Source organism: Panthera leo, chromosome E3 (assembly GCF_018350215.1).
Source record: "Panthera leo isolate Ple1 chromosome E3, P.leo_Ple1_pat1.1, whole genome shotgun sequence".
Classification (NCBI taxonomy): Eukaryota; Metazoa; Chordata; class Mammalia; order Carnivora; family Felidae; genus Panthera; species Panthera leo.
This window is the reverse complement of record NC_056694.1, coordinates 1,924,106-1,952,089: the sequence shown is the minus strand read 5'-3', so window position 1 is coordinate 1,952,089 and position 27,984 is coordinate 1,924,106. Positions and strand designations below refer to the sequence as shown.

The window sequence follows — 27,984 nt, the reverse complement described above, 5'->3', positions numbered from 1 at the left end:
TGGGGTTATGAAGCAGGAAGAAGCAGCTGGGGGCAGGAGGGAGCAGCTGGGGGGCAGGAGGGAGCAGCTGGGGTTAGGGAGCAGGAGGGAGCAGGTTGGTGCAGGAGGGAGCAGCTGGGGGCAGGAGGGAGCAGCTGGGGTTATGAAGCAGGAAGAAGCAGCTGGGGGCAGGAAGGAGCAGCTGGGGGGCAGGAGGGAGCAGCTGGGGGTATGAAGCAGGAGGGAGCATCCGGGGGCAGGAGGGAGCACCTGGAAGGGCAGCGGGAACAGTGGGTAGTAGCTTGCGGGTCAGGGGAACAGACGGGAGCAGCCGGGGGTGTGGGGCCTCAGGAGAACGGGAGCTCACCGGAGGGTGGTGAAGTCCAGGGCGGTCCGGGCTGCCGCGTGCCGGGCCGAGGCTCTGGCGCGTCCCGGCTCAGCCCGCCCTCCCTGTCTCCCTCCCGGTCCGTGTGGCCTTGCTGTTGCCGGGCCGTCTGGCCTCAGGACTACGTGCAGGCCCTGACGGGCTTCTGCTATGACGGCGTCGAGGGCCTCATCTACCTGGCCCTCTTCTCCTTCGTCACAGCCCTCATGTTCAGCTCCGTTGTCTGCAGTGTGCCACACACCTGGCAGCAGAAAAGGTGAGGGGCTCAGAGCTGGCCTCAGGCCATCCCGCGTGCAGGGTGTTTTAGGGACGCGCCTCTGGACACCCGTGTTCTGGCGCCCGGAGACAGGAGCAAACGCCCCCTCTGCTGCGGACACTCTGCAAGCCTCCGCGGTGCTCTGAGAGTAGAGAGGAGCTCCCGGCCCAGGTGACGTGCGAGTCCAGAGCAGGCGGGGAGAGCCGGGGCGTCCTTGCTGCCGCTGCTGGCTCCGTGCCCCGCACCCTTCCCCGCCTCTGACCGGCTGGCCTCGGGGCGTCTTGTCCGTCTCCCCGCCCCGGGGCGTAGATGTGCGGGGCTCGCGTGTGGAAAGAGCAGCTGGTTGGCCGTGGGGACTCGGAGCTTCTACGAGGGAAGGCCCCAGGTGGCCACGGCCTCCGTGGCCCGTTTAGCCGGGCGACCGGGATGGCCGCTGCTCCCCACGGGGCCGTGACGCTCTTGTCTTTGAAGTGGGGTTCCCGGGAGCCCCTGCCTTAGTCTCCCTGATCAGTACTAGCTTGAGTGGTCTCCGGAGGGACCGGGCCCATCGCCTTGCCTGGGCCCCACACGTCATCGCCCAGACTCCCCGCCTCCCTTCCCACTTACTTGGGCCGTGGCTGCTTCTTGGTGGCCTGGCTCAGAGGACAGGCAGCTTAGCTCAGATCTCTTCCCTCTGTCTGGATTTCTACTCTGTTGTTTTCTGTGGTGATCCTGCCGGTAGTGGTGTTGGTGACGATGGTGGTGGTGGGGACAACGGGGGTGGTGATGATGGTGGTGGTGGTGGTGGTGGCAGTGGTGACAGAGGTGGCAGCTGTAGGGAAGTGGCTGAGAGACAGACCTGGAATCACATTCCGTGGATCCAGATCCCGGTTCTGCCTTTGCTTATAGGATGACCCCGGGCAAGTCACTTGAGCACTCTGGGCCCCCAGCGCCCTGACTGTAAACGCGGGTTGTAAAGAGCCCGCCTCTCGGGGTCGGGTAGGCACTAGAGGAACCGCTACGTGTAAGGGCTTAGCCCCGGGCACGGCTGGGAATGGACACATTCGCCAGCTGCTACCACTGTCCTGCTCCTCTGGCTGCAAGGGGTCAGAGAGGACGCCGTACGCTCGCGGTCACCCGGCTGGTGGGCAGGAGGCGGGACAGGAGCGCAGGCCTGGCTGACCTAGGCCAACACCACCAGGCAGCCCCGCCTCGAGTCCAGTCTGGGAGCGTACAGGACGCGCTGGGCCTGTGGGTGCGTCAGAGGCCTGGCCCCGGCCGCCCGCCTTGCCTCACCTCGCCCCGCCCCGCCCCACCTCGCCCTACAGCTCCCTGGGCACAGTGGGTAGGAAACATGCAGCAGAGCAAGAGGGCTGGGCTCAGGCCTCCCGGGGACGCACAGTCCCCGTGGGCTCAGGCCACCCAGAGATGCGGGCAGAGACCTGCAGGGCCAAGAGAGGCCACCCCCACTTCCGGGCACCCCACTCTCTGCCCCGCGGGAGGGACCGTGGCCCCTCGTGCTCATAGGCAGACCGCATCCGGGTGTACGGGCTGAGGCACGGGGCCCTCGGCGCCCCCGTCTCAGAGGATGAAGCCAGGGTGACCTGCCCACAGTCCCGTAGTTCATACCTGACCAAGCCGGGGTCGGAACGAGGTGTGTCTGCATCCGAGCCGACCCCACACGGGCCTGGCGGCTGGCCACCTCGGGTCCAGGTCTGAACCCGCGCCGGGTGTCCTTCCCTGCAGAGGCCCCGACGAAGATGGGGAGGAGGAGGCGGCCCCGGGGCCCAGGCAGGCACACGACAGCCTCTACCGCGTGCACATGCCCAGCCTGTATAGCTGCGGGAGCAGCTACGGCAGCGAGACCAGCATCCCAGCTGCGGCCCACACCGTCAGCAACGCCCCGGTCACCGAGTACATGTGAGTTGCGCCGGGAGCTGGAGGGGGGTGGGTAGGCGGGGACGGGGGCGCAGGCCGTGCGGAGCTCCGTGTGCCCCGCTGCGGGAGAAGCTGGGAGGGCCGGAGCAGGGGCCGGCCGGGCAGTCAGAAGGGGCCTCCCTGGGCGCTGCCCGGGCTCTGGGCGGGGTCGCCCAGGCACACCAGGCTCGCGGCCACGATGAGGCTACTCGGTTAGGTGGAGGCTGTGTGCGAAGGGTGCCGGGGATGCCGTGGCCGACAGCCCGGGGCCGGCCGCGTGGTGGGCGGGCATCCGGGTGGGCTCTGGCCGGGCCGAGGCAGCCTTGGGTCGAGCCCTGGGTTACTGTGCCAGGGTCACGGGCGCCTCAGGCCCTTGCCGGGGGCCGCGTGCAGGGTGGCGAGAACGCACAGGGCTGGAGAGGGCCGGGCACAGGTAGGTGGGCACAGAGTCTGCCTGGCTCTAGAAGGGTCTCTGCTCGGCCGGCGGCCGCTCACAGCCCCTCTCCCCTCACCACCGCAGGAGCCAGAATGCCAACTTCCAGAACCCCCGCTGTGAGAACACGCCCCTCATCGGACGCGAGTCCCCGCCGCCCTCAGTAAGTCTCAGGCCGGGGCGGGGGTGCTGCGCGGCTGCCTTGGCGGTCATGTCGCTCTCGCGGGCAGTGCGGGCCCGGCGGGGTGGCGAGGAGCCTCCAGTGCCGGGGCTGGAGGAGGCGGGCCGGGTGGGCCCACAAGCTGGCCTTGAAGGTACCCTGAGCCCCAGCCGCCTGGCGGGCCAGCTCGACCCTGAGGGGCCCTGGCTTCTCCTTTCTCACGCGGGCCCGCTTACTTTCATTTCCTCCGTTGACTCCCTGAGCTCGGCCCGAGACTCAGCCTCTGGCGCTTCCAGCCGCTGTCCCCTCTGGCCTCGCTGAGACAGAAAAGAGGGGACAGGGTGGTTTGGCACCTAAGAGAAGGAAGTTGCAGACTGACGGGCCCCGGTGGCCTTGCTGGACAAGGTGGGCTGCGGAGGACAGGGCCAGAGAGGCCGAAGGCCACCCGCCTTCAGAGATGGGCACGTGTGCGGTGGCCCCGTCCTGCCCTGCAGCCGCCAGGGCGCCCTCGACCCGGACCGGGGCCGTGTGGGCTCGCGGGCCAGGTAGCCCTCGTCATCGGCACCGTGCTCTGGCCCCCCACAGCCTGCTGCGGGCGGGGCCTACACCCCGGCGTTGAGGCCGCCCTCTCTCTCTCTCTCTCCTGCACCCCTCCCGCCCCGGGCCCTCCTAGCGCTATCTGGCAGGCTGGCAGTTTAAGCCCATGGATAGTGCCCGAACGCTGTGGTGGCCGTGCCCTCAGAGTGACAGGTACTGACCCGCCCCAGGTGCCCTGCCCTGCACCGCCTGCCCACCGCGCCTCTCTCCGCCTCATGCTGTCGGCTCACTGCTACCCCCTCACCAGCGCGGACCCTGGGCCCACGTGACGTGCCCCAGGGCCGTCGCAGCTCAGCAGCTGCCGGGCCAGCTCCGGGTCCTTACAAGCCTGTGAGCTCGTGAGCCCCCAGCCCAACCAGAGACCTCGTGCCGGCCTCCGGCCCGTGACCCTCACCTCAGGGGCAGTGAGCCCCCTCCCTGCCCCCGGCCCAGCTGCAGATGGCCCCGGCCCCTCTTGTCACCTCCCAGCAAGGAGACCATCTACCAGGCACCTGGGTGTGCCTGCGCCTGGCGCCTGGGTTCAGGGAGGCAGAACACGGATGAGGTGGCACCCCGGGGTGCCCTTGGGGTGCCACTGTGCATGTTCAGAAGTGCACACAGGCGCATGCAGGCAAGCGCGCAAGCTGTCCCCGGCCGTGCCCACACGTCTGCGCGGGCCTGCTTGGGCACCTTCAGGGCTCTGGGGTGCCGTCCCCCTCCCCTGCCGCTTCCCGGGGGATGACACGGCTCCCTGGTGCCCACTGCTCCTCCCCCTGATGCTGTGTCCTGGCCAGCCACCCGGCACTCTCGCCTTCTTCCCCACCTGGAGTGCCAGGAGGGCTCTAGGGACCAGGGAGCATCGTCCCTCCCCATCTGGGGACTCGGGAGGGGTCAGCGCAGGGCCGTGGGGTCAGCCTGCGCAGGCTCCCTGACCCCGGCAACCCTTGGCACTTGGCCTGGCCTTCGTCCGCGTCCCCTTGGGCTTGTGGCCCTTTGCACCTTGCCTGGCCGCAGTACACGCCTCCTGTGTGTGTGCTCATCGTGAGCGACCCCCGCGCACGCGCACGCACACACACATACACACACACACACACACACACGCTTCAGGTTGGACGAGCGGCGGCCAAGACACGCCATCCGTGCCCTCCCTCCAGGCGCCTCTGTCCCTGCGTCTAGGAGCTGGGAGGAGCCCGCAGCCCCACAGCCCATGTGACATTCGGGGCCTCCTTTCCTGGGGCGATGGGGCAGAGTGGCCGTGGGGCCTCCTCCTTCCCAGGGCCTGACCCGCTCTCAAAGCCTGACTCCACCCTTGCATGATGGTCTCCCGCTGGGGCAGGAGTCTCCACGTGTCCCCTCAGCCCAGCCCTGGAAGGCAACCTCGACTGAGTGCGCTCCCGTTCCCCGGGAGGGGAGCCTGGGGCGTGGGGGCTGGCCTCCGCTCGTGGAGCCCGCCGGCCACTCCCGAGCCCCTCCACCGGGGCTCCGTCAGCCGGGCCACCGCCCTCCCGTCCCGCCCTCGGGTTGCTACTGGCTCACCTCGCCAAGGCCCTCGCGTGGCTGCGTCCGCTGCCCTGCTGACCCCCTCTTCCCCTTGTCTCCCTCCAGTACACCTCCAGCATGAGAGCCAAATACCTCGCCACCAGCCAGCCTCGCCCCGACTCCAGCGGCAGTGGCCTCTAGACCGCCCGGCCGGCCGCCTGCCCGCCCACCCGCGTGCCAATCGCCCCGCCCTCCCCGTGCCAGCACTGCCGCTTCCACCCGCGACCACTCGCCGGACCCTCCGCACGCACGCCAGGCCCGCTGCCGGCCCCTTTGCGGCCCCCCTTCCCTCCCCTCCCCTCCCCTCCCCCCCCTCTCCCCTCCCCTCCCCTCCCCTCCTCGCAGGGGCATGGAGATGAGGAACTCCGGGCCCGCGCCCTCTCCTCGGGCCACGCGCCTGGATGCCTGTGAGCGATGCCACCAACGCGGGGCCCTCGCCCCCCACGCCTGTCCGCCTCTGAGGACCTGCGTTTGCAGAGCCCTTCCCTGGGCCGGCCCCGGTGCTGTGTCCCTGCCGCCTGCCCTGCAGCTCGCCGACCCTGTGGACGCCGCGTTCTCTGGCTCACACCCCAGCCTGCCCCTCCCCTCCCGCAGCTCTGTGCTCCCGAGGCTTCTGTCCACAGGCTGCGCGGCGCCCCCACCGTGCCTGGCACCTGGAGGGGCCTAGGCTCGCACCTGCCCGCCGGGCTCCTGTGCGGAGAGCCCCCGGGGCGCCCCCGGGGCTCTTCCTTTTCTCTCCACCTGAACACAGGCCCCTCTTGTCGCTGCCAGAAGCCTCCTCTGCCTCCGGCCCAGCACTGCTCTCTCCCACAGCGCCCACCCTGCCCGCGGGGCCCAGCCCCCCACAGCGGCGGGAGGACGGCAGGTGCCGCGCTGAGCCCCGGCCGCGCACTCAGTGCCGGCCACCTTCTTGGTGCCAAACCCCCTCCCCCACCCCAAGACTTGGCAGCTTGTCTGGTTCGTTTTTGCACTAACCACCTTTGTCACCCTAGGGCAGGCGGACCGCGGGCCGGGCAGCCCTCCCCTCTCGGTTCCCTCTCTGTCTAGGACAGGCGCGGTGTCCCGTGCCGGGCCGTGGGGCTGGACCCGAGCTGGCTGTGAACGTGCCCTCGGCCCCTGCTGCCCCTCTCGGGACTAACCACTAACCTCACCCAGCCTCCGCGGGCACCCCTGGCCGATCCAGAGCCAGCAAGTGTCACCCTGCATCCGGGCCAGAGATGAGGCCTAAGCCGGCCGGCTGGGAGCCAAGCTGGAGTAGCCGTTTCTTCTCGGGGTGCTGCTGGGGAAAGGGCTGTAGACTGACGGGCAGCCCGGGAGCCTCGAGAGCCGTCCCTGGGCAGGTGCTGCCCCAGGATGACTGTGTCCTAGGGAACGACTGTCCCTTAGGCTGTAGGACCGAGGTCCCTGCGGCCTCGGTCTCCCTACCTGTGAAGTGGGAACAAGGCTTCCCTAAGGTGCTTTGGCTTTAGTGTACAATGTTTGCTGTGTTTCCTGCCGTGGAGGGTAGGCCACCCCCAAATCAGGATGGGAAGTCCCCCGCCAGTCCCAGTCTTGGCCTAGCCAGCCTGAAACGGAGAGGCTCTGGCCTGCGTGTCAAGCCAGGGGCAGCAGAGTACCACCGACAGGCACGTGTGAGGGCCCGGGCCAGGGGCCTGCGGTGGGAGGTGGGCAGCTGGCCAAGCAGCTTACAGACATGTGGGCTCTTCCTTCCAGAGCGGGGACGATGCCCTGCCCCGGACAGGCCCGGGGACGGGCTGCCTGCCCTTCCTCCACCATCCTCTCTCTGTGCTGGTGTCCGGGACCAAAAGGGCAGGTGGGCTGGAGGCCAGGCCACATCTGCCCCGCCCCTGGGGCAAACCCCTGACCCGGGGAGGGAGGGAAGTGAGCAGGCAAACACTGGGGTGCCCCAGGTGGTCCTGGCGTCTGAGCCCGTGGGCATGGGCAAACCTCACCGCAGGGCACGGTGTGCCCCGGGCCCGGCCCAGCCGTTGTTCTGGGCGCCCGCCGCACACCCGCCCAGCTTTTCCTCCGGGCTCCACCGGTGCCGAGAGCGTTCCGGGCCCGGGGTCGGGAGGAGTCCCCGGCGGCCCCACCCGGGTGCCGCCGCTCTCCACCGCTGCTCAGAAGCACAGTCGGCTGACCGCGGCCCCGGGAGGCCGCCCGCAATGTGAATGTACATAGCATGAGAGGCGGGCGCTGCCCGGACAGGCTGTGGACCGCGGCTGTCCTGGGAGTACCCTCCGTGCGTCGTGTGCGTGAGTGCCTGCCCCGTCTGTGACGTCCTCACGTTCTTCTACTCGCCGAGGTTGGAGAAAGGAAAAGGAGTGATCCCGAGGGGCTCACACCCAAGCCTCAGTCTCTGGAGGGGAGCAAGTCCTACCATCGGGTTCCTTTCGTTCCAAGTGTTCAGGGTCCCCTTCCTCACCCCCATCCCAGTGACTTCTCCACATCCCTTCCCAACCCTGCACCACTGGGCCTCGCTTCCCACAGGCCCTTGACAAAGTGGGTAGCAGGTGGGAGGGAGGGTTCCCCCGGGGCCTTGAAGCGCCCCTTCCCCCCCCCCCCCCCCCCCCCGGCAGGGTCCAGCTGGCTCCCAGGCCCCGGACAGGCTGGGCAAGTGGGAGGCAGGGTCCGACCGGGACACCTGGCTGATGGGACTCCCCGTGCCAGCATCCACTGCCCCTGGGTCCCCTGCCACGTCACCCACCCCATCTCACTATGCAATTCCAGCCCAGGTACCATCCCCTCCCTACCCGGGACCCCTGCCCAGCCCCAGACGGGTGGGGGGCCTCCCTGGGGCGCAGCTGGGGGGGCAGGCAGGGGGTGGGCAGGGACGTTCTATTTAGCTGTGATGGTTGCGTCTGTGCCACTTTGTTACATATAACCTGTCATTCGATACGATTTTGTTAAGACTCCGACCCTCCCGGCCCCTCTCCTGGCCCTGCACCCTCTCCCCAGTGTGATTAGTGCCCTGAGCGGGAAGGGGGAACTGAGGCCTGAACCATTCGGCATCTTCCTCCAGAATCTTCCTCCGACCTCCATAGGGCCAAGGCTGTATGTGCTGTCGCTGTGTTTTTTATTTTTATTTTTGGTTTTGGTTTTTTTAACTGGGTTTGGGGTTTGATTTTTATTTCTTTGGGGGCTTTATTTTTCTTGGCAAATAACTAAAAATCTCGTCAATGTAATTTCTGTGGTTTCTATTCAGCTTGGGTTTCATGTTTTAAAATAAACACATTTTAAAAAACAAGCCTCTCTTCCTGAGTTGATTGGGCTCCTGCCGGAGTTTGTGGGCAGTGTGGTCACATGCTGGGAGCCAAAAGACCCCCAGGGGGTGGGGGAGGCCCAGTCGTGGCCGGGGAGCCCACCCAGGTGGGGCTTCATGAGATGGGCACAAACGGTGGTCTTGACACCTTAAAAGCCTCACCCTGCAGTCTGGACGTGCACTGGAGCAGCCCAGGGGGACGGGACGCCTGTGTGGAGGCCCCTCCGGCCACCTGGAGAGGTGACAGGCCTGGCCCAGGGCAGGGGTGTTGGAGGGGGGCCAGGTGGGAGCAACGGTGGGTCCCCTTGGAGGAGCATTTCCTGAGCCCCACGGAGATGGGGCTCAGGGCACTTCCCCTGGGGGCATCTCCAGCCACGGGCCTCGCCCGAGTCCTTCCTCTCGGGTGGGTGGGATGGTGGTGGGAAAAGGAGGAAAGGAGCCCTGGTGTGTGCCCCTGCCCCTGCCCCTGCCCCTGCCCCCCTGGCCACTACCGCCGACCAACCCAACCAAACGAACGACACGCAGAGGTGGTTTCTCCTCGCCCAGCAACAGCCCAGCCAATGAGAAGCCATACTTCTCAGCCAATGAGAGGCCGCCATTCCGCTCTCCTCCAATTGGCTCCTGTCCCGAACAGCCTCCCCCCACAACGCGCACGGTCCCCCCTTCCCTATATATAAGGCAGCGACGCAGCTTGTTCTCAGCCGGGTCTGTGGTTCAGGTGTGTGGTGTTGAGCTTGGTTCCTCCGCCTCCCAAACAAGCTCGTTTTGCTGGGAAGAGGACTGGCTGCTTTGTATTTAAAGTTACCATCATTCTTGTTCTCGGCTGAGAAATGGACACTGGAAGGTGCCACATAATCCGGCAGGGAACGTGGGAGGGCTGCTGGTGAGCTCACTTTCCTCCCCTAAAGGTAATACCACCCACCTCACAGGGGGCCTCAGTGTCCCGTGGAACTGGGGGACGCACCTTCTGGCCAGGAAAGCATGTCTCCCATGCTTGGGGCACAGGTGGGCGAGGGACCTGCAAAGGCCCAGTGGAACACACCAGGCTCTCCTGGCATTGCTGGGAGCTCCTGGGGGGCGGGGCTGGGAGGGGCTGGTCCAGCAGCCTCCAATTTGACTGGCTCCTAGGGAAGGGCACCCGGAACTGGTCAGCTCTGAAGAGGGGACGCAGAGCACCCAGGGCAGTGGAGGAGACAGCCGAGGCCTCCAGGGTGCCGTGTGGTAAGGAGGGAGAACTGGGGACGTGGGGGCAAGGAACCCAAAAGGCAAGAGAGTCCCATGAGGGAAAGCGTCCAGGCACTTCCTGCCCTACTTGGACCTCACTTTCCCTGTCTGCATGTCAGGGAGGGCACAGTGGTAGCCTAGTTCTAGAAGCGGCCACCTTCCTTGGGTCATGGCCCCTCCATCTTCAAAGCCAGCAGTGTAGGATGCTTCTGATCCCGGTCTGACCCTGACCCTCCTTGCCTCCCTCTTAAAAAGAAGGACCTGTGATTGCACTGGAGCCACCTGGATAATCCAGGATAATCATCTCTCTGTCTCGAGGTTCTTAATTTACTCACATCTACGAAGTCCCCTTTGCCGTGAAGGTAGCATATTCATAGGTTACGGAGATTGAGATGTGACATCTTTGGGGTCTACCATTCCGCCGACCAGGGGAAGCCAGTGTTGAGGATATCTGGGGAAAGAGGGCTCTGGGCGGGTGAATAGCCAGTGCAAAGGTCCTGAGGCAGATACATGCCTGGTGTGTTCACGCAAGGAGGTGAGGGTGACTGCAGTGGAGCGGCAAAGAAGAGTGGTCTGATACGAAGCAAAGCTGGGAAGATGGCAGAGGGCCTGTGGGTCTCATAAGGACTTGGAGGTGGACTCTGAGGGGGGGGGGAAGCCACGGAGAACCTGAGCAGACTGACGCCACGGAACATTTGTCTTAACAGGATGGCCCTGGCTGCTGAGTCAGGATGGGGGCTAGGGCAGAAGCAGGAGAGCAGCTCGGAGGCTGTGGCAACATTGCAGGCCAGAGCCGAGGGCAGGCCGGGGTGGGGGTGGGGGTGGGAGGATGTCCAGCTGAGGAGGGGTGAGACAGGACTCGGTTCTGGAAGGAGCACAAGCAGCACTTCCTGGCACCCTGTGTGTGGGTGTGGGGCTTGGGTTGAGCTGCGGTGGGTCCCCGGGGATGTGTTATCATACACTGAGGTGGGGGGGCCGGGGAGGGAGCAGGCACCCGGGGAGGTGGGGGGAGGTGGTGGAACAGTGAGTCTGGGAATCGGGAGAGAGCGCTGGGCGGCGATGACCAGTTGGAGTCTTTGGCTTGGGTACTGTGTTTAAAGCCAGGAGTCTGGATGACATCCCCCAGGGAGTGGGTGCGGAAGAGGAGACAGCAGGACCCCTGTTTGGGGTCTGGGAGCGGGGAGGAACAACCAGCCGGGCAGGAGGAGCCCGGGACAGAGAGTGTCGTGGGAGCCACACGAAGACAGTGTCAAGGAGAGATGAGGGACCACGTCACACGCTGCCGATGACGGGGTCCGTGGGCACTGGAAGGTGACTGAGTCCGGTGGACTCAGGAAGCTGGACACCACTGGAGTCTTGGACAAGAACCAGTGCGATGAAGCCTGACAGCTGGCTCGGGAGAGCATGGGAGAGGACTCGGGACAGCAAGAAGCGACTCCTGGAGTTTAGCTGCAAAGCAGGAAACGGTGCCCCGGCTGGAGGGGGCGTGGCCCAGAGGCGCACGCGTGGGGGGCGTGGCCCGGAGGAGTGTGCGTGTTTGAAGATTAGGATGTTTTAAGGTAAGAGCGCGTTGGAAGCCTGGCACGGGGCTTGGCTGCAGCGGGGGAAGAGGGGCCGGTGTGCATCGGTGGAGTGGTGTTCCTGAGTCCCCAAGAAGGGTGGGGCCTAGGTCACAGTGGAGCCCCCTGCTGGCCCCGAGGTCAGAGTGGCGGTGTGGGCGGTGTTGGGGGCCGGGTGGGGTGGGTCTCATGAAGGAGGGAGGCTGAAGGAAGTGGTTGGGGGCCGGGGAGGGGGAGAAGTAGGAGAGCCGGAGAGCAGGCAGGGGCGAAGTCGGGGCAGGGGGCTTCCCAGGGAGCCAAGGCTCCATCTGGAACTCAGGGTGAGACTCCCCAGAGTTCGGGGAGCTGCCCAGGTGCGGGGGGACAGGCTGCAGGAGGGTGGCCGCTGGAGGCCTGGCTGGGAGAGGGTGTGAAAACAAGAAGCCAAGGGAGGTGAAGGTGAGTTCAAAGGGTCCAGCCAGGAGAGGACAAGCCTGTGAGGTGTGAGGGGGCTGGGGGGTTCAGGAGGGCCGGAGGGACTGAGCAGAGGGACAGGCAGCAGGTGGAGGCAGAGTGCGGTCGTGGGGCAGGCACGGTCTGGGGAGTGAGTGAGCATGCAGTGGGGACGCAGGGGGAGGGGAGGGGAGGGGAGGCCAAGGGCGTGGGAAGGATCACGGACACGGAAGTAACCAGGAGTGGACACAGGAGCCAGGACAGGAGAGCTAGCCTGTGAGCCAGGAGCCCACATTTCCAGGAACGAGGGGACACCCACAGAGGGCGGGGACAGCAGGAGTCCTGATCCCGTGATGCAGAAGGGTCTAAGTGGGGAGAGCATCTCCAGGAGTGAGGCAGACGCCCAGCAGGGGGCGCCGGGCCCTCGGGGGACCCGAGCCGTAGGGCGGGAGCCCGGGACATTCTGCGTTCCCAGCAATTTCCCCTCACGGCCCGCTGCTTGTCTGGGGTTCCCTGGGGCCCTGCTGAGTGGAGGGCCCACAGGTCCCACCGGGACGAGCCACGAGGACATGCGGTGGCCAGCCCCGTGTCGGACCCAGGGGACAGGACGGCCGCAGGAGTGGCCTGCAGCAGCTGCTTAAGCTTGCTTCTTGACCTTGCACAATTACGTGAACCAGATATCAGTAACAACGGTCAGGTTCGTGCTGTGAGCCTCTAAGGGCCAGAACGGGGCTGTGCACCGGGATGCTGGTGGGTCCTGGGAAAGGTCAATTTGGGCAGGGAGAGAAACCCCCAGCGCTCACCACCAGCTGGCACCCAGGGACTGAGGTGGGTTGCACACAGATTGGGGGGGGGGGGTGTCCCAGAAGCCTGGGCCGGGCTGCTAAGGGGCATGTGCCCGGGGGTGGGGGGCAGCCACAGCTCTGCACTCCCCACTCAGTACCCTCACGTAAACTGGACCACCTCCAGGGGTGAGACAGGAGCTGCCCCAGGTCCCTGGGTCCCTCCTAGTGATGTACCAAGTGTCTGTGTCCTGCCCTGGGCTCAGAAAGGGCTTGGCAAGGCCGGGGCTGGGGCTGGGCGGATGGGCCTGAGGCAGCGGCAAGACTGGCAGGTCTGACAAAGAACGGGGCTGGCTCTGCTCATTCCCCTCTGCCCCCCACCTGCCCCCCACCCACCCCAGGCCCAGAGAGGGCGGGACTGGCTGAAGCTGCCAGCAAGGAAGGGAGCCTCAGGGCGAGCCCCGGTGGCCTGCAGGGGCCTGGGGAAGGGCCGTGGAGACCCAGCCCCCTGCCATCCTCCCTCCCAGGTTCCAGGCATCCTGATCAGTCCTGCCTCCGCACCTCTGCCCAGGCCGTGCGAGACCCAGACCGCCTGCCTGCCTGCTCTCCCCACCACACCTCTGCAAGGCCTTCCGTCTCCAGCACCTGACCACAGCTCTCACGCGTCTCTTTGGGAAGTTGGCCGTGATGGCCCCAGGTGAAGGGAAGTTTGTTTAAACTGAGCAGGGAGGGGCCCCACCCGCACCCGCACCCGCACCCGCACCCGCACCCACACCCCTCTCGGCTCCTCCCAGACCCGGCTCAGGGCTTGCCGCCTGGCAGCGCAGAAGCGCGGAAGCCGGAGGGGGTGGGGGTGGGGAGCACGGGGGTGGCAGTTTTACCTCGGATTCTGAAAGCCCACAAATGACGGGCACTTCAGGAGGTGCGGGGGAGGGGGGGTAACTAGCCCGGCCAGGCAGGCCACCCTGCTCAGGTTATCCTCCGCTCCCTGACTCCTTCCTTGGGGGAAGGCCCCTTCCCCACACCCAGGAGGGCAGCACGTGGAAGAAATCAGGCTGCCGGTTCCTGTAAGGCCCCCTCCCAGACCCGCTTCCCCTTCTGGGGAGCAAGAACTTCCTCCTCCCTCAGCTTCTCCCCGAGAAGAGGGAAGGCCCGGGCCGTGCCCTCTGCGCCACCTCCCAGACCCAGAGCACGGGGGCTCCCCGGTCTCAGATGAAGGCCAAGGCTCAGGGAGGGCCTGGACCAGCTCTGTGGCAGGCTCCGCCTGCCCCCGCAGCGGCTGCACGGACACACCCATGCCCGAGGGCCCCACCAGCTCAGGGGAGGCTGATCCCCAATGCCAGGGCAAGGTGGGGTCAGGCCCCGGCCAGTCGCCTCCAGGCCAGAGTAGCCACCAGCAAGGGGGTTGTGAGAAACGGGGACATCCCTGGCCACCCCCTCCATTTGGGGGTGCTGTGTATGTGGGCATGTGTCCAGTGGGGACAGGACCGGCATCCGCCCCCGGGAGGTCAGGGGTGGGGAAAGGAAGCACTTTGCAAACGCTTTTTATTCTGATATGTTGAGGAGGCGAAGCTTGGAGCAGAGTGGGGAGCGTGGAAGTCTGGGAACTGGAGTCGAGGGGCGGAGGCAGCTGGGGCTCAGCAAGAGGAAGAGGGCGCAAGGGCGTCCCCAGGCTGCTGGGGACTGGGGAGGGAAGCTGCAGCTGAGGCTGGACCAGCCCCTGCCCACTCCTGCCCCCCTCCACTGGATTTGAGGAAGAAAGGGCAGTGGTCATCGGGGAGCTGGTCGTTGTAGGAAACAAGGCCCGGGGACATCCTGGCCCAGCCTCCTGCGGCCTGTCCGGGGGGCACGGGGGCCCAGCTCCCAGATTATCGAGTGTGGGGTGCCCGGCACAAGGGGAGGCCGGGATCCAAGGCCCACCAGGCCTCTGAGTTTGAGGTCTCTACCACCCTGCCGGCCCAGTTCAGTTACCTAACCTTGGCTGTCACTGGCTCTGAGCCTTAGTTCGCCCATCTGCAAAATGGGACAAGGACGTGGCCTCTGGGTTTGTGATGGGGATGAAGCCAGATAAGGAGGTCCGAGCTGGGCCACAACAAGCCCCCAGCCCTCGTGCAGGGAGGGCTGGGCTCCCTGCAGCCCCTAGAGCCCGGCCAACACAGGCTGCAGCTGCAAAGCCTTAGGGCTGCTCCTCTGGATGAGACCTGTGGACCCAGCCACCACCCCCCCACCGCCCCCACCACCACATCCACGGGGCCCAGGGCTGGCCACGCCTCTCAGGCACCTGCAAGGAGCTGTTCAGATTCCCTTCTTTCCACCTCCCCCACATGAGTACCTGAGCCCCCAGTCCCCTGGAGCCACCTCAGACAGACCTGCACCTCAGGCCCAACTTCCAGGAAAACCAGGAGCCCCTGGGGTTGCCCCAAAGAGCACTTTTATTCACAGCAAAGGACGTCACCATAGCAACCACCCTTCAATTCCCTGAGAACTTTCCCATTATCTGTCGCTTTCCTACCTATGTCTTTGCAGAAGGAAAAACAGAAGACAAAACCCATCCCACGGGCCAGGTGCACCAAGCTGGGCCTGCGGGAGACAGGTACTATGCACGAGGTGGGGGAGGAGAGTCCAGAGCCCGGGACATATAAATACGTGCAGTGTTAGACATTTCCATCAGCTTTAACGACAAAGATATCTCACGTTTGGCTTCTGGTTTTTCTGATCCACAGAAAAGATAAAATAACACCTGCCCCCCCCCCCCAAAAAAAAAACGACAAAACACCCTACTTTTTACCCACCCCCTTATGAGGAACAAGCACAGTAAAAAAATACTGTCACAATATTTACAGACACACCCACTATGGGCGACTTTCTCTCTGCTTCAAAGAGGAGATAAAATGCTCAGCTCTGTCTCCCCATCGTGGGAAGAGACAAAGAGAAGACACCAGAGAGGGCTGGAGAGACTCCCCACCCAGGACGGCCGGGAGGGGAGCCACTGTTCCCCTAGCCACACGGCCACTAGGGGCTTAATGGGAGTGGCTGGAGGCAGGTGCCGTTTCTCGGTGCCTGGGCCAGAGCTCAGTGGGAGAAGGGGGCTCGGGACGCCCCCTACAGCACCCGGCTTCCCTGCACTGAGCAACACTCAGTTGTCCCGGGGGCTCCGAGGAGGGGCCAGGATCTCAGGGCGCAGGTGCCCCAGCACAGAGCCTGCACGTCCACGCAGAGCAGCCCCCAATCCCCGTGTTGCCCTAAGACTCCGAGATGGTAAGAAAACTGCCCTCGGAGCCACCTCCGATGCAGGCACGTGCTTCCGGGATGGGGCTCTGGAGCCCGCTGACCCGAGGCGCGTGGGAACGCAGACAAGTGGCCCTTTTGCCCGCTCCCTGGCAGAACAGGACCGCCCAGCAGTCTGCTCCACGGACCGGCGCACGGCACACACACAGACGTAGGCACAGCCCCGGGGAGCCTCGAACGCCAAGGCCAGGGCGGCACAACACGGGTCCCCGGGCCCTTTGGATACCAGGGGCGCCCGAGGACGGGGTCTCAGCCGTGGTGGCTAGAAGATGCTGGTGCGAGGACACCAGGGCGTGTCTGGGTACAGGTGGCAGTGGATGGAGCGGAACCTGTGGGGACAGAGCAGGGGGCCGGTCCGTGCGGGGAGGGCGTGCCGAGCGCCCATCTTCCGAGCCGCGGCACCAGGAGGGGCCCCGCGGCATGAGCAGGGCGTCGGGGCACCCTCTTGGGAGTCAAGCCGCTCAACCACACCCGCGCTGGCAGACCCCCTAGGGGACCCTACGTCGGTCACCAGCTCTCTCTCTGGGCCTCAGTTTCCTCACCTGGACGGGTCGGCCTCCACGGAGAAGGGCCCCTTCACGTGGATGGCGTTCCGCTTATTTTCAAACATGCCGTAGCTGAGGGTCACCTGTGGGGGGAAGGGGCAGAGTGAAGCCGGGAGCGGCCCCCGCGCCCCCGGCTTTGTCCACAGCCGAGGCCGTTTCGGTTCGGAGCGCCAGGACAGCCTCGCCTTCCGGCCTCCCCCGGACCAAGAAGGAAGGTCTGTGAGTCAAGCTGCAACCACCCCACCTGCTCTGCACAAGCCGGGAGCGAGGTCCAGGGCGGGGGCTTCGGCGAGAGCCAGCAGAGTCGTCTGCTGGTGCAGGAAAAGCCCCAGACGGCACAGAGTGGGGGTGTCGCACGGGATGTGAGCGGGGTCCCGCCGGTGGGGGGTCTGGGTATCCCAGCGGCGGCCCTTCCCGGCTTCCCTATGTACCACGGCTCCTCCACCCGGCGCTCCCTCCTCCCCCCGCTTCCGTCCCCTGCCCGCTTGCCCCTTTGCTCGTGGCCGGGCGGCGGGCGGCGCACCTGCTCGTGGAGCTCTGAGGCCGGCACCTGCTGCAGGTTCTCCAGGTGGGAGTGGAAGAGCCCGCTGCGGATGAGGGGCACCCCCAGGAGGGCCTCCACGATGTAGCCGATGGTGCAGTCGTCCGGCAAGCGGATGCGCTCGGCCGTGTTCATGAAGTGGCCCCTGCTGCAGAAAGGGAGGAGAGGACGAGAGGGGACGAGCTGAGGCGAGGCGGGAGCCAGCCGCCCACCGGGAGCCCGGCAGGATCCTGCCGGGCAGCACCCGGCACAGAAGGAAGGAGCCAGCTCCAAGGGGAGGGGGACACGCCCCTGTGGAGCAGGGTACAGACCCCGTCTGCGTTGCTCACAGGCTCGCGTGCCAGCCCGGCACCCTCCTCTGCGCCAGCCTGACAATTCTGAGTCCGGGGGGCGACTGGGTGCGGAAAGGAGTCCCGCCCGACGGTGCCTGGGGCCGGTGCTCACACCGGCCCTTGTGCCTGGCAGGCGGGAGGGGACTGGTGGTGGGGCACGTGACGCGGCCTGCCTGCGCCCGTCAGGTTGGGGCACCCGCAGCTGGGAAGGTGAACCAAACCAAGCCAGGGGGGGTCTTTGGGACCGAGGGCGGCCTCACCTGTGTCCCAGGGCACCCACCTGGCCCACGGGCTCATCTTCAGGGCCAGCCCCCGGCTGATGCAGAAGCCAGCCCCACCGGTGGCAAACCAGAAGTGGACGGGACGCTGCAGGAGGGAACGCAGGGGACCGTGAGACCCTCACCCCAGGCCACAGGGACACCTCTGGCCTCCTCCCCACTCCGCTCAGGCGTGCGTGGGGGGCAGGGGGGTGGGGAACGCTCACCATCGTGTTCTCGCTGACCCTCTCGGTGGCCTGGATGGGCCTGTCCAGACTGGGCTTGCCAATGTAAACGTCCTGGGTGTGCGGGTAGCTGGCCAGCAGCCGCAGCAAAGCCCTGACGTTGACGTAGTTGTCATCATCCACGTGACAAAACCACCTGGAGAGAAGCAGGGCCGGTAGAGAGAGGAAGAGAGAGCATCGCTGGGGGGAGGACCTCCGGAGCAGGCACCTGAGGGACCGGGGCCAACACTCACTTCCTCCCGGATTCCATGAAGTGGTCAAACTCCACGGCCATCTTGCAGGACAGGGCCTGGCGGCTGTGGGCAGCCGAGCAGTTGGTGTTCACCACGTTGCCTGTGAACAAGGCAGGGGGCTGTAAGCGGGTCCGAGCTGGCTCGGGGAGGATGACGGCCACAGCAGAGAGGGACAGAGTGGGTGACTCTCCCAGGGCGCCCCGGGTTCAAGCTGTACCTTGCAGCGGCTCCCTCCCTCCGCCCTGCACAAGGCTCAAGGCCTGGAGATCATGCCCGCCCCCCCCCAGCCCCACCCCCTCCGGGACAACCCGATCCCGCCCCTGCCCATTCAGGCGGCTTTTTCCCAGCACCGGCCACCTGTTGCCGCCACATCAGCTCAAAGGGCCCCGGGAGCTGAAAGGGCCTCATTTGCATGAGAATTGGGTGGGGGGGGGCCCCCCCCCGAGTGGCAGGGCGGAGCCTTGAGCAAACCAGTTGAGTAAACTGCCCTCCCTGGCCCGTGGCCTCGGTGACCTCTCCGGAGGGGAGGGAAGCGTTCCTCCCAGGCGTGGAGCCCCCCACGCCTCCCCCCCAAGCCCGGGGCTCACCGGTGCGCCTGGCCAGGGCTTCATCCTCCCCGTCGGTGAAAATAAACGTCTGGAAGGAGAAACGTGGTCTTGAATAGGCAGTTCTGTGTCTCCTCCGCCCCCGGGGCCACTGTGGGGGCGTCCAGGGCTGGGCACCGTGGGGCTTCAGCAGCTAGAGCTCAGCCACACCCACTCTCCGCCCTTCTGTGGGCCTCAGTTTCCCCAGGTGCACGGAGTGGGTCTCAAGTGCCCATCCTAAGTAGAAGGAGGGCTGGGACTCGTGCAGACACCCCCCCCATCCCCGTCGACAGCTGGGCCCAAGGTCACCCAGCGGCTGTGCCGGCACGAGCCAGGTGGGGCGCCCCGCCCACCCACCAGGTAACCGGCTCCCCGCCCACCCCACACACCTGGCGGGGCACACACCCTTATTGACACAGTGCCTAGCCTGTGGGAGGGGGTAGAGGGCCGTGGTGGGGGGACAGGCGGAGGAGGTCGGCTTCGGGAAGCCAAGTCTCAATCAGTCAGGGACAAAGGCCTCTGCTGGACGGCCGCCAAGCCCTGGCGGACAAAGGGCCCGGAGGGAGGATGAATCACCAGGCATTGTCCGCCAGCTTTGTCCTGGGCCGCGCGGCGAGGGGCGCCGGGCTGGCCTTAACTCGGCCGCGTTAAGCGGGAGTGGCCGTGCTGCCCATTACCATACAGCTGGCCTGTTTAACTGGGCCGGGCTGGGCGAGAGGTCCGACGGGCAGGGGTGCGGCCACAGCACTGCGGTCCTCTGGGCCGGGCCTTGAAGCCTGGCCCCTCTCGCCCCGAGCGGTGTGACTGGCCGGGCAGGTCACCTTCTCTGAGCCAAAGAAGCCACCGCTGTTCTCTGGAGACTCCGACGGTCAGCAGGGTTGAGGCAGGAAACCGCCTGTGCCCCAGCCCACAGAGCAGTACCCCCAGCAGCTCCCCTCCTCCCCACTATGTGCCCCCCCCCCCCCCCCCCGCAGCCCCGGCAAGGAAATCCAGGCTGGCAGACGGGCCTTGCCCAAGGCCACATCAAGGCTCCACCTGTGCCAGCACTGGGCCACCCCTGCCAGGAGCGCTCCGAGGAAGGGGGCGGGCAGCGGGGCGGGGCCAGGAGCTGCCGGCACCCGCCTGGGCCCGTCAGCACACGGGGAGGAATGTTCCTTCCTCTGCCTGGCCCGCCCAGCGCGTGCCGCCCAGCGCACCCGGGCATGGCTGAGTGCAAAGCCTGGGGCCCGTGGCCGAAGTGGGGGGGGGGGGGTGGGCTCTGAGCACAGGCGGCGGGAGACCCCCCACCTCCGTGCCCACCAGACCTCAGTTTCCTTTTATGGGTCCTAGGGAGGCTCTGGCATGCAGAGGCTCGGAGCACAGCAGACACCCAGGAACCGGGGGTCCCACCTGGGGTCCCCACCCTCTTTTGGATGGCTCCAGCCCCTTGCCCAGCCTGACCCCAGACCCGGGCACACACTCAGGTGAGGCCATGAGCTGCTGAGCACCGGCTTAGAGCTGGAGAAGGGGCAGGCCCCAGGTATGTCCTCTCCACGCACGCACCCCCTCCTTCCAGGGCCCTGCAGGCACCCCAAGGCGGCCCGCACGCACAGACTCGCACCCAGCCCCCCACCCACTCCCCAGCATCTCAGCCCAGGAATGCTGTGGGAGGCCCAGGCCGGCCAGTGCAGACGCGCACTGCCGTCGCTGGATTAAAAGGAAAATGCTTTCTTAATGAGATCAAGCGAGGCCTGTTCTCCCGCGCTTTGGTGGTGCCCTAAAAACCCAGCCCAAGGCTACGGAGATTAAAGTCACCTTTGTTCAGCTTCGGGGAGAGCAAGGCTGGCGGCCTGAAGAGGAGTTCGGGGAAGGGTGGGGCTGTGGGGGGTGTGAGGGTGCCAGGCCTCCGGTCTCCCAGCATCAGAGCAACCAGCAGAGAAAGCCACGGACAGGCTGCCTGGTGGCTCAGAGCCTCAGTTTCCCCCTCTGTCAAATGGGCACAACGAGAGCTCACACGTATGTACCCAGAGCAAAGCACGGAGACTGACTCCTTTCTTTGGTCTCCATAACGGCCCTGAGAGGTAGACACTGTACTACCTGGGTGGACAGTGGGGAAACTGAGGACCAGAGAGGGGCAGCCTCCAGTCTGTGGTCACACCCAGGGGGCAGAGGTGGTGCTAATCTAGCCCAAAGTGCCTCCCAGGGACTGAGACCACCCCCCTCCGGGCCACCTCCCCACTTCCCTACGATGGGGCTGAAGGAGGAAGAGGGGGGCAGCAGGGGCGGCAGGGCTGGCCCAGCGCGGGCGGGGGGGACACCCACAGGAAGCGGCATTGTTCCTGGAGCTGCGATTCAAAGAAACACAGGATGCCAAGCTCTCCCCCAGCAATTGTGGCCGCTGTGGTGGCAGCCGCGGCAGCCTGGCCCACTCCTCGGAGGGGTGGGGGAGGAACGTGGGGGCCAAAGGTCCAGCCCCTCGTCGTGGACTTCAGGGACTGTGGTAGTGTGGTCCCTGCTGACCGCCATCCCCTCCCAACCCCCCACTATCACTCCAATTGCGGGAAGTGTTTTACACATACCCCATGCTTGTGCTCTCAGTCTAGCTCAAATGGCACCTCCTCCAGGAAGTCTCCCAACCCTCCATGTGAGTCAGATGCCCACTCTCAGCTTGCACAGCCTTTCGGGGTTTCCGCCACCAAAGCCCTGACTTCTTCGGGTGTTCCACATCAAAGTGGGTCTGAATCACCATGCACAGGACTGGGAGAGGAGGACCCTCAGCTGTGACGGTTTCGAGGACCCCCCTCCCCCACAGGGGGAGGTGAGGAACTCTCGCTCGCTGTGCCACAAGAACTGATGCCGGGGCGGGGGTGGGGGGGCAGATTCAGCCTCTCCTGGTTGGGGTCAGCCGTCAAAGAGGAAACTGAGCGGCCCTTAAACAGGGACGTCAGGGCCCAGGGCAGTGACGCCGCCCCCCGCCCCGATTCCTGAGGACCTGCTGGGCTCATTCCCTCCGCCTCCAGGTTTGGCCGCCCTCTTTCACAACACCATACTGGAAGGACGATGGTTGCCCCATTTCAGAGATGAGGAGACTGAGGGTCACAAAGGCCCTGGGCCTTGCCCAAGATCACCCCCGCTGGGACTGGTACCTGAGACCCCCTGACCACATTCCCTCTGCTGGAGAAAGCCCCCAAAGTCCAAGACGAGCAGAGCTCAGAACCCGGGGGTGGGCCAGAGGGGGCCGAATGCTGCCAAAGGTCACACGGCAGGAAGGCCGAGTCCTGGGGGTAGGGTGCCTGGCTCAGGGATGGTGCCCCACAAGGGCTGTCAGTCAGGGATGGGGGGGCCCGCAGGCCCCCTCATCGCCAGGCAACCTGAGTGGCCAGCGCGCCAGTGGCGGTTCCCATGGAGCGCATAGCTGCACACAAGAGGCCGGGTGCCTTTCTCCGCTGGAGAAAGGGGCTTTGTTACCTTGCCCAAGCGGCCGGCGTGAGAGCCGCCGGGCGCTGGGAATCCTAACGGCCCGGCGGCCAAACAAAACCCGCGGCCCCCGCCGCCCCCTCCCGCCGGCCCGCTGAGCCCCTGGGAAAGGGGATGCTGCTTTCCCAGGAGGCTGCCACGGGACTCCCAGGGCCCCCCTCGCCACGCTGGGACCAGAGAGGACCCTTCCCCCCACCCCGGCCCCCATCACGACCTCACCAGAACCCTGTCCCCGAACAGGGCTCAGCCACCCCAGAAGATCCCAGGCCTTGAGGTTCCAACAGGGAGGAACAGGTGTGGGGTCTTCTCTGAGCCCTCGTCCCAGGCAAGGGTCCCTCAACTTTACCCCAAATGCCCACTTAGTCCCTTGAATCTCCCAGCCCAGGGGCGTTCCCCCGCTGCCCCTCCCGCCCTCCGGCAGGGCCCGCACTGCCCCGTCCCGCCCCAACCCAACCGTCCTGCTGCAGCCCCGAGGGAGATTTTCAAAGTGGGGTGTGTCTTTATTATGTGTGGAGGAAGCTGGTGCTCAACTAGGGTGCAGTAAAGCACAAGGTTCCGGGCTCCAAAGATTCCTACGCTGTGGGGAGAGGGTCTCCGCACAGGCCCCCAAAACCCGGTGCTCTCTTTCCAGATACATTCTCCAGGACTCACTCACACCCACCCCAAACGCAGATCATCTTTAGCAAAGACTTGTCTTCATTCCACAGCAAAGACTCTCCCAGCCCTATGCGGGGCGCCAGGGGTGGTTCTAACCCTGACCCCATCACTAACGAAAGCGTCGTCCTCTCCAGGGAAGGGTCTGAGCCCAGGGCGGATGCCCCACTCAGAATCTGCCTTGGGGTGGTGTGGAGACAGCAGCACCTTACTAATGCGCTCCAAAGTTTGGGGAGGAGAAGGGCGTAAGAAGCATCGCAGGGCACCAAACCCCAAGCACTGGCAGCTGGTGTAGGGTCAACGCATACCATCCAAGACTCTGGAAGTTGGATGGAGTAGCGTCCCCATCTGACGCTTCCACAACTCTATGGGGAGAGTGACCCCATCAAGGAGACTGGTCTGGAAAGGGACGGGTTGGTGTCACCACCCCAGATACTCCAGGTGGCTGGACAGAGTGCAGCCTGGCGCCCTTCGGATACTGCCACCAGCTGCGCAAGACGGCACCCCTACCCCTCCCAGGCGTGGGGGGCTCACCATCTGCTTGTGGCGCGAGATCCAGGTCTCCAGCAGCAGGTCGAGGCGCGCGCGGTGAAACTTTCTGGTGGTCTTGACCGCGATGAAGACGTCGTGGGGCGCCAGCGGCTCCGCTGGGGGCGGCGGGTGGCCGTCGGCGGGGCGGGGGGCGCCCCCGGGCGGCGGGCCCGCGTCTCTGCGCGCGCGGGTCAGCAGGCTGAAGTACTCGGACAGACTGTGCACCTCGCGGGCGAGCGCAGCGGGAGCCGCCGCCGCCGCCGCCGCCTCCAGCCCGCGAGCCGGGGCCGCCCCCGCGGGGCCCGCCAGGCTGCGCAGCGCTCGCCGGCCGCGCTCGGCGGGCACCGGGGGCGGGGGCGGGTCCGCCGTGAGCACCAGCAGGCAGGCGAGCAGCGCGCCCGCCAGCGCCAGCAGCAGGCGTCGGCCGCAGCGCTTGAGCATGGTGGGGTGGCGGCCCCCGGCGCGCCCTGCCCGGCGCGCCCTGCCCTGCCCCGCCCCGCGGACCGACGCGCAGGATCCCGGGTCCCGCGGCGCGTTGGGCTGTCCACTGCCCGCGCCCCACGCTCTTAAACCTCCCCGCCGGACTCCGCCCTCCGGGGGGCGTGGCCCCTCGAGGCCCCGCCCCCCGCCGCGCGCTCACTGGCTCCCGGGCCCCGGGGCGGGACCTCGCGCCGGTCGCCCCCCGAGACGCTCAGCGCCCACGTGGGGCCGCGGCGGGGGTCTGGGAAAGGCCCGCCGGGCGCCGCCGCCCCCGCCCCTTGTGAGCACGTGCACGCCCCGCCCCGCCCGGGTCGTCCCCCGCGGGCAGCCGAGGGGCGTGGGGCTTGGGGCCGGGCCCGCCCCGGTGGCCCCGAAGGGGAAGGCAGGCTGGCCAGCGCCGGCGGGGGCTGCACGGGGCGTCTGGCACGCGGAAGGGCGCGCCCTCAGCGCGGTGACCGGGGTTCTGGCACGGGGGCTTCGGGCTCGGTAGTCCCGCCGGAGCCGTCCGGACTTCCTCGCTGGGCGCTGCCCCTCCCCGAGCCCGGCGTCCTGCGCTTGGGGTGCTGCGTGCCGAGAACGTGGGGCGGCGTGCGGGCGGACTAAGGTCTAAGTCCTCTCTGCCCCGGGCAGCGGTTATTAGTACCGAGGAGGCGCTTAGCCGCCCGAGCCGCAGGTAGGGCCACGAGGTTGCAGCGAGAAAGCACCTGTATCAAATTCCACCTTCAGCTCCACCCCGCCCCCCCCAACCCGAGGTAATTTCCTCAAGTCCCAGCCCGACGGCGGGGGTGGTGGGGTTGTTCCCCAAATCCTCCAGGCGCCCTGTGGCGAGAAGGAACTGAGGTCGCCCCTCCCCTCGCGGGATGAAAGGCTGTTTTTTGTCCCATTTGGTCCCTCTCCGATCCGGCCAGATGTGGCCCAGCTGTGCCCCCGCCCCGCCTCCCCCGGCACACGGCGGCCCCCGCCCCCAGGCCTTCCCACGGGTCGGGCCGGCCCACCGCACGAGCAGGGGCGGCAGGAATGCGCGCCAGCAGCCCGGGCTGACGGCGAGGGGCGAGGGGCCCGGAAGTGGCCGAGGGGCCCCCTGGCGCGGGAGCTGGGTCCGAGTTCTCTGCCCTCAGCATCTTCCGGAAGCTCAGCTGGGGGCGGCTCTCCGCTTGGCTGCGCCTCCTTCCCGTCCCGTCCCTCCTCGGCTCTGGCACCCCCTCCTCAGGAGGCCCTCTGCGACCACCGGGGCCACAGCCCCTGCCCGCTCGGGTCACAGCTCACTCTGCCCGCTGGCCAGTTACTTCCGCAGAGCTTAGCCCCCTGCCTGCGGTGGCGCTGTGGGTGCCCGTGCCTCTTCCTCCGCCTGAGTGTCGCCAACAGGCCTGGAGCGCAGTGGGTGCTCGCTAAGGATTTGCTGGGTAAATGCCCCCGGGGGGCTGTGGCCCATTTGCTCCCAGAGCTCTGGGGCCCTAGCCCCAGCCCCCGTGTCATGGCGTGTGATGGGAGATAGTGAGATAGTGGTTCCCAGGCCTCTTCCTGCCCCCGCCCCCCCCAGGTAATTAGCAGGCGCCACCTCAGGCAGACAGTTGCCTGAGCAGATGGTGCTGGCTGTGCCCAAGTGACAAGTCTCCCGTGGTGTCACCTCCTGCCATAAACCCCGCCCCCATCAGCCGGAGCCCAGCCTTGGAGCCTCTAGGCAGCAGAGAGGCAGGGTGGGCAGGGGAGGAAAGGGCCCTATGGCTGCATGGGCTGCCCCCAAAACAGTCAGCTGAGCCGCAGCCCAGCCCAGCCTCAGGTCTGAAGTGCCTGTGCCCTTGCCTCACCACCAACTCCCACGGACCCCATATCTGGGCTATTTTTCAGAAGGAGCCCCCTCCACTCCCCTCATCTCTCCTCAGGAAGTCTTGGGCAGTCTCCACCCTGGTCTCCCTTCCCTACCTGCTCTATGTATTCTCTACTCAGTGACCAGACAGATCTAGCCCTCCCCCCACCCCCCGAAATGGATCAGAATCTTCCACGGCTCCCCATTGCCTCTGAGTTCAAATCCTGGTCTGCTGTCTACTCCCCTGGGAACTCATTCCCAGCCCCGTTTCTTGCCGCACCCTGCAATCCTCCCCATTCCCCAACAGCCCAAGCACCACTGAGCCCTCACATCTTTGCGTGAGCCGTGCCCGGGATTCAGGTCAGTGGCTTCTATACTTAGCGATACCCACTAGATGCTGAGTGTTCTGCAAGAGAAGAGAGAGAACAGCACACGGCCACGTCAGCCCATACTCCCACCAGACAAGGTCCTGTGGCCCCCCGCCGAGGAGATAGCACTGCCTGCCCGCACCCCAGAGCACCCCTGCTTTCTCCGACTGGTGCCCTGGGACACACCAGACAGCAGGAGCAGTGTACCCATTTTACAGAAGGCAAGGACGCGGGGGGGTGGGCAGGAGACGCGGTTACTGAGAGGAGCTGGTCCAGCCTGGCAGGGGCTAGAGGGAGTTTCCTGCGCCTCTCCGCAGCCAGGCTGGGGCGTGGGGGGCCCCCGGGTGCGGCTGCCGTCTGGGAACAGCAGGACAAAGCCTTATAGCATTCTTGTGGGGGCCGTGGGCTTTGGCAAGAGTGATTCAGTTTCTTTGCTGTCAGGAGAATGGAATTTCGTGGTGACTCCTTGAGGTCTAAAAACTGTAGGGGGGTGGCCTGCTCAGCTGCCCCCGCCCCTTCCCCAGCCTGAGGTGCGCCCCTCCCTGCCCCTGACCTAGGCCCACGGGCTCCTACCAGGGACCCACTGAGCCAAACAGCCGCAGGGGAAGTGGGGGTGCTGGGCTGAGGACAGGAAATGGGGAGCTCGAGAAGGGATGGGGGTGCTGACCAGGTTGCCGGGAAGCCCCTTGGGGCGTTAAGGTCCCGGGGGGAGGGGGCTGGGAGTGGAGGCTGGACCAGGGCTCTGCTCTGGGCACAGGCACAAACTCACCCCGGGGGTGGGGGTTGCCCTCTGGAGCCAGACTGCTGGCCTTGCAAACCCACAGGGGCCCCTTCTCACCTTTAGACCTGGACCCGGGATGTTCCTTCTCTGAACCTCAGTTTCCCCACCCATAACATGAGGATAACGCTACCCTCCGTTTTATAAGGTGCTTCCGGGCGGAAGGTCAGACAAGCAAGCAGCCTGGCTCTCTTGCCTGGGGACGTTGGGTCTGTGTGCCTCCTGGGCAGCAGACCGCCACTCAGCGTGGTGTCTCCGCCAGCCTGGGGCCCCGGGCAGCCACGTGGCTGAATGACCTCAGAGCCGCCCCTGAAATTTAGAGCGGTGGCCTCGGAAAGCGGGCCCACCTGACCACAGAGCCCCGCGGGGCTCTACTCTGCCCCCACATCAGGCTCAGAGGCAGTATTGTGTCCCCACCTGAACTCAGCCTCCTTTCTCTGCTGGGGCTCAGCCCGGGGCCTCCCGTGGATGGGGGTCTGTCCCACCAGCTACTGGAAACCCCTTCTCCACAGGCTCCCGGGGTCCTTGGGGCCGGCTTCCCCTGGATTGTTTCTTTCCTGGGAAGATCCAGGAGACATAGCGGGTGGCCCCGTTAGCTCGCAGGAAGTCATCCGAGGCAGGCAGGCTGCGTGTCACTGCAACAGGGAAGGCCCTGTCCCAACCCCACCGTGAGCTGGTGGCAGGAAGATGGAGTTGGGGCCCCTGGACGGGCAGACGTGAGGACGCTGCTCCCGCGCTGCCGTGAGGGCATCAGAGGATAACTGGCAAGAAGGGAACCTTCTGGATGCCAAGGTGCCCCTAGCAGGCAATGAGTGGCACGGTCACAGAAGCCCCAGCCCAGAAGCTTCTGGACAGGGAGTCCCGCTGGCAGGAGGGGAGGGTTGGCTCCGGAGCCCGGTGCAGCCGGCTCCACGGCAGGAGGGAGGGGGCACAGCGGGCAGCAGCAGCTGATTCCCATTACTGCAGCTGGGGTGGGCGCTGCCCCCACGGGAAGAATGAACAGTCTACAGCTGTGAATAGAGCCCCCAGACCAGCCTGGCCCGGCCCGCCCGCACGCCCGCCCTGCCCGGAACCCCTCACCCCCAGGCCTCGCTTTGTGTGGTCTTGGGCCACTTCCCTCCCTCTGCAGATCTCGGGATTTCACTTGACTTTGTAATAGGGATATGGCCGGTGCCTTCCCTTCCCCGCCCACCCTTGGCTGGTACTCTGCAGGCGTAGAGAAACAATGAGCCCTGGCGACATGGCCCATTGGCCTGAACTCTGGGGCCTGGAGTGGTCACAGTGGCCCGGTGACTTGGCCTAGGTGGCTGAGTAAGGCTTCAGGGGACACCCTTCAAGGCCAGCCGGGTGCCACCTCTCCCAGGTAGTCCTCCCTCGGCCCCTGTGGCACCTGCCCCCGTCC

General features: G+C 66.2%; 2 protein-coding genes across 4 annotated transcripts in view; one reads left to right on the top strand and one right to left on the bottom strand.

Moving 5' to 3' along the window:
* TTYH3 (tweety family member 3) overlaps positions 1 to 5,521 on the top strand; it is a 28,003-nt gene extending 22,482 nt beyond the window's left edge. The window contains exons 11-14 of one of the 2 annotated variants that reach the window (XM_042921912.1): positions 484 to 620; positions 2,346 to 2,519; positions 3,037 to 3,112; positions 5,291 to 5,521. In XM_042921912.1, coding sequence (XP_042777846.1) covers positions 484 to 620; positions 2,346 to 2,519; positions 3,037 to 3,112; positions 5,291 to 5,365 — 462 coding nt within the window. In that variant the 3' untranslated portion in view covers positions 5,366 to 5,521. Of the gene's footprint in view, positions 1 to 483; positions 621 to 2,345; positions 2,520 to 3,036; positions 3,113 to 3,782; positions 5,127 to 5,290 lie in introns of those variants that run through there. The other variant, XM_042921911.1, reaches the window with a different exon arrangement.
* Positions 5,522 to 15,534: 10,013 nt separating this feature from the next.
* On the bottom strand, positions 15,535 to 23,671 carry LFNG (LFNG O-fucosylpeptide 3-beta-N-acetylglucosaminyltransferase). 2 transcript variants are annotated; one of them, XM_042922082.1, is made up of 8 exons: positions 23,153 to 23,671; positions 18,512 to 18,560; positions 17,925 to 18,024; positions 17,674 to 17,827; positions 17,470 to 17,555; positions 16,840 to 17,002; positions 16,314 to 16,399; positions 15,535 to 16,100 (listed from the first exon to the last, which is right to left on the bottom strand). In XM_042922082.1, exons 1-8 carry the CDS (start codon positions 23,588 to 23,590, stop codon positions 16,034 to 16,036), a joined length of 1,143 nt encoding a protein of 380 aa, XP_042778016.1. In that variant the 5' UTR covers positions 23,591 to 23,671; the 3' UTR covers positions 15,535 to 16,033. The 2 variants fall into 2 exon arrangements, with proteins under 2 accessions (XP_042778016.1, XP_042778014.1); XM_042922080.1 differs by having other exon boundaries at positions 16,840 to 17,005; positions 23,153 to 23,668.
* Between the last annotated feature and the right edge of the window lie 4,313 nt (positions 23,672 to 27,984).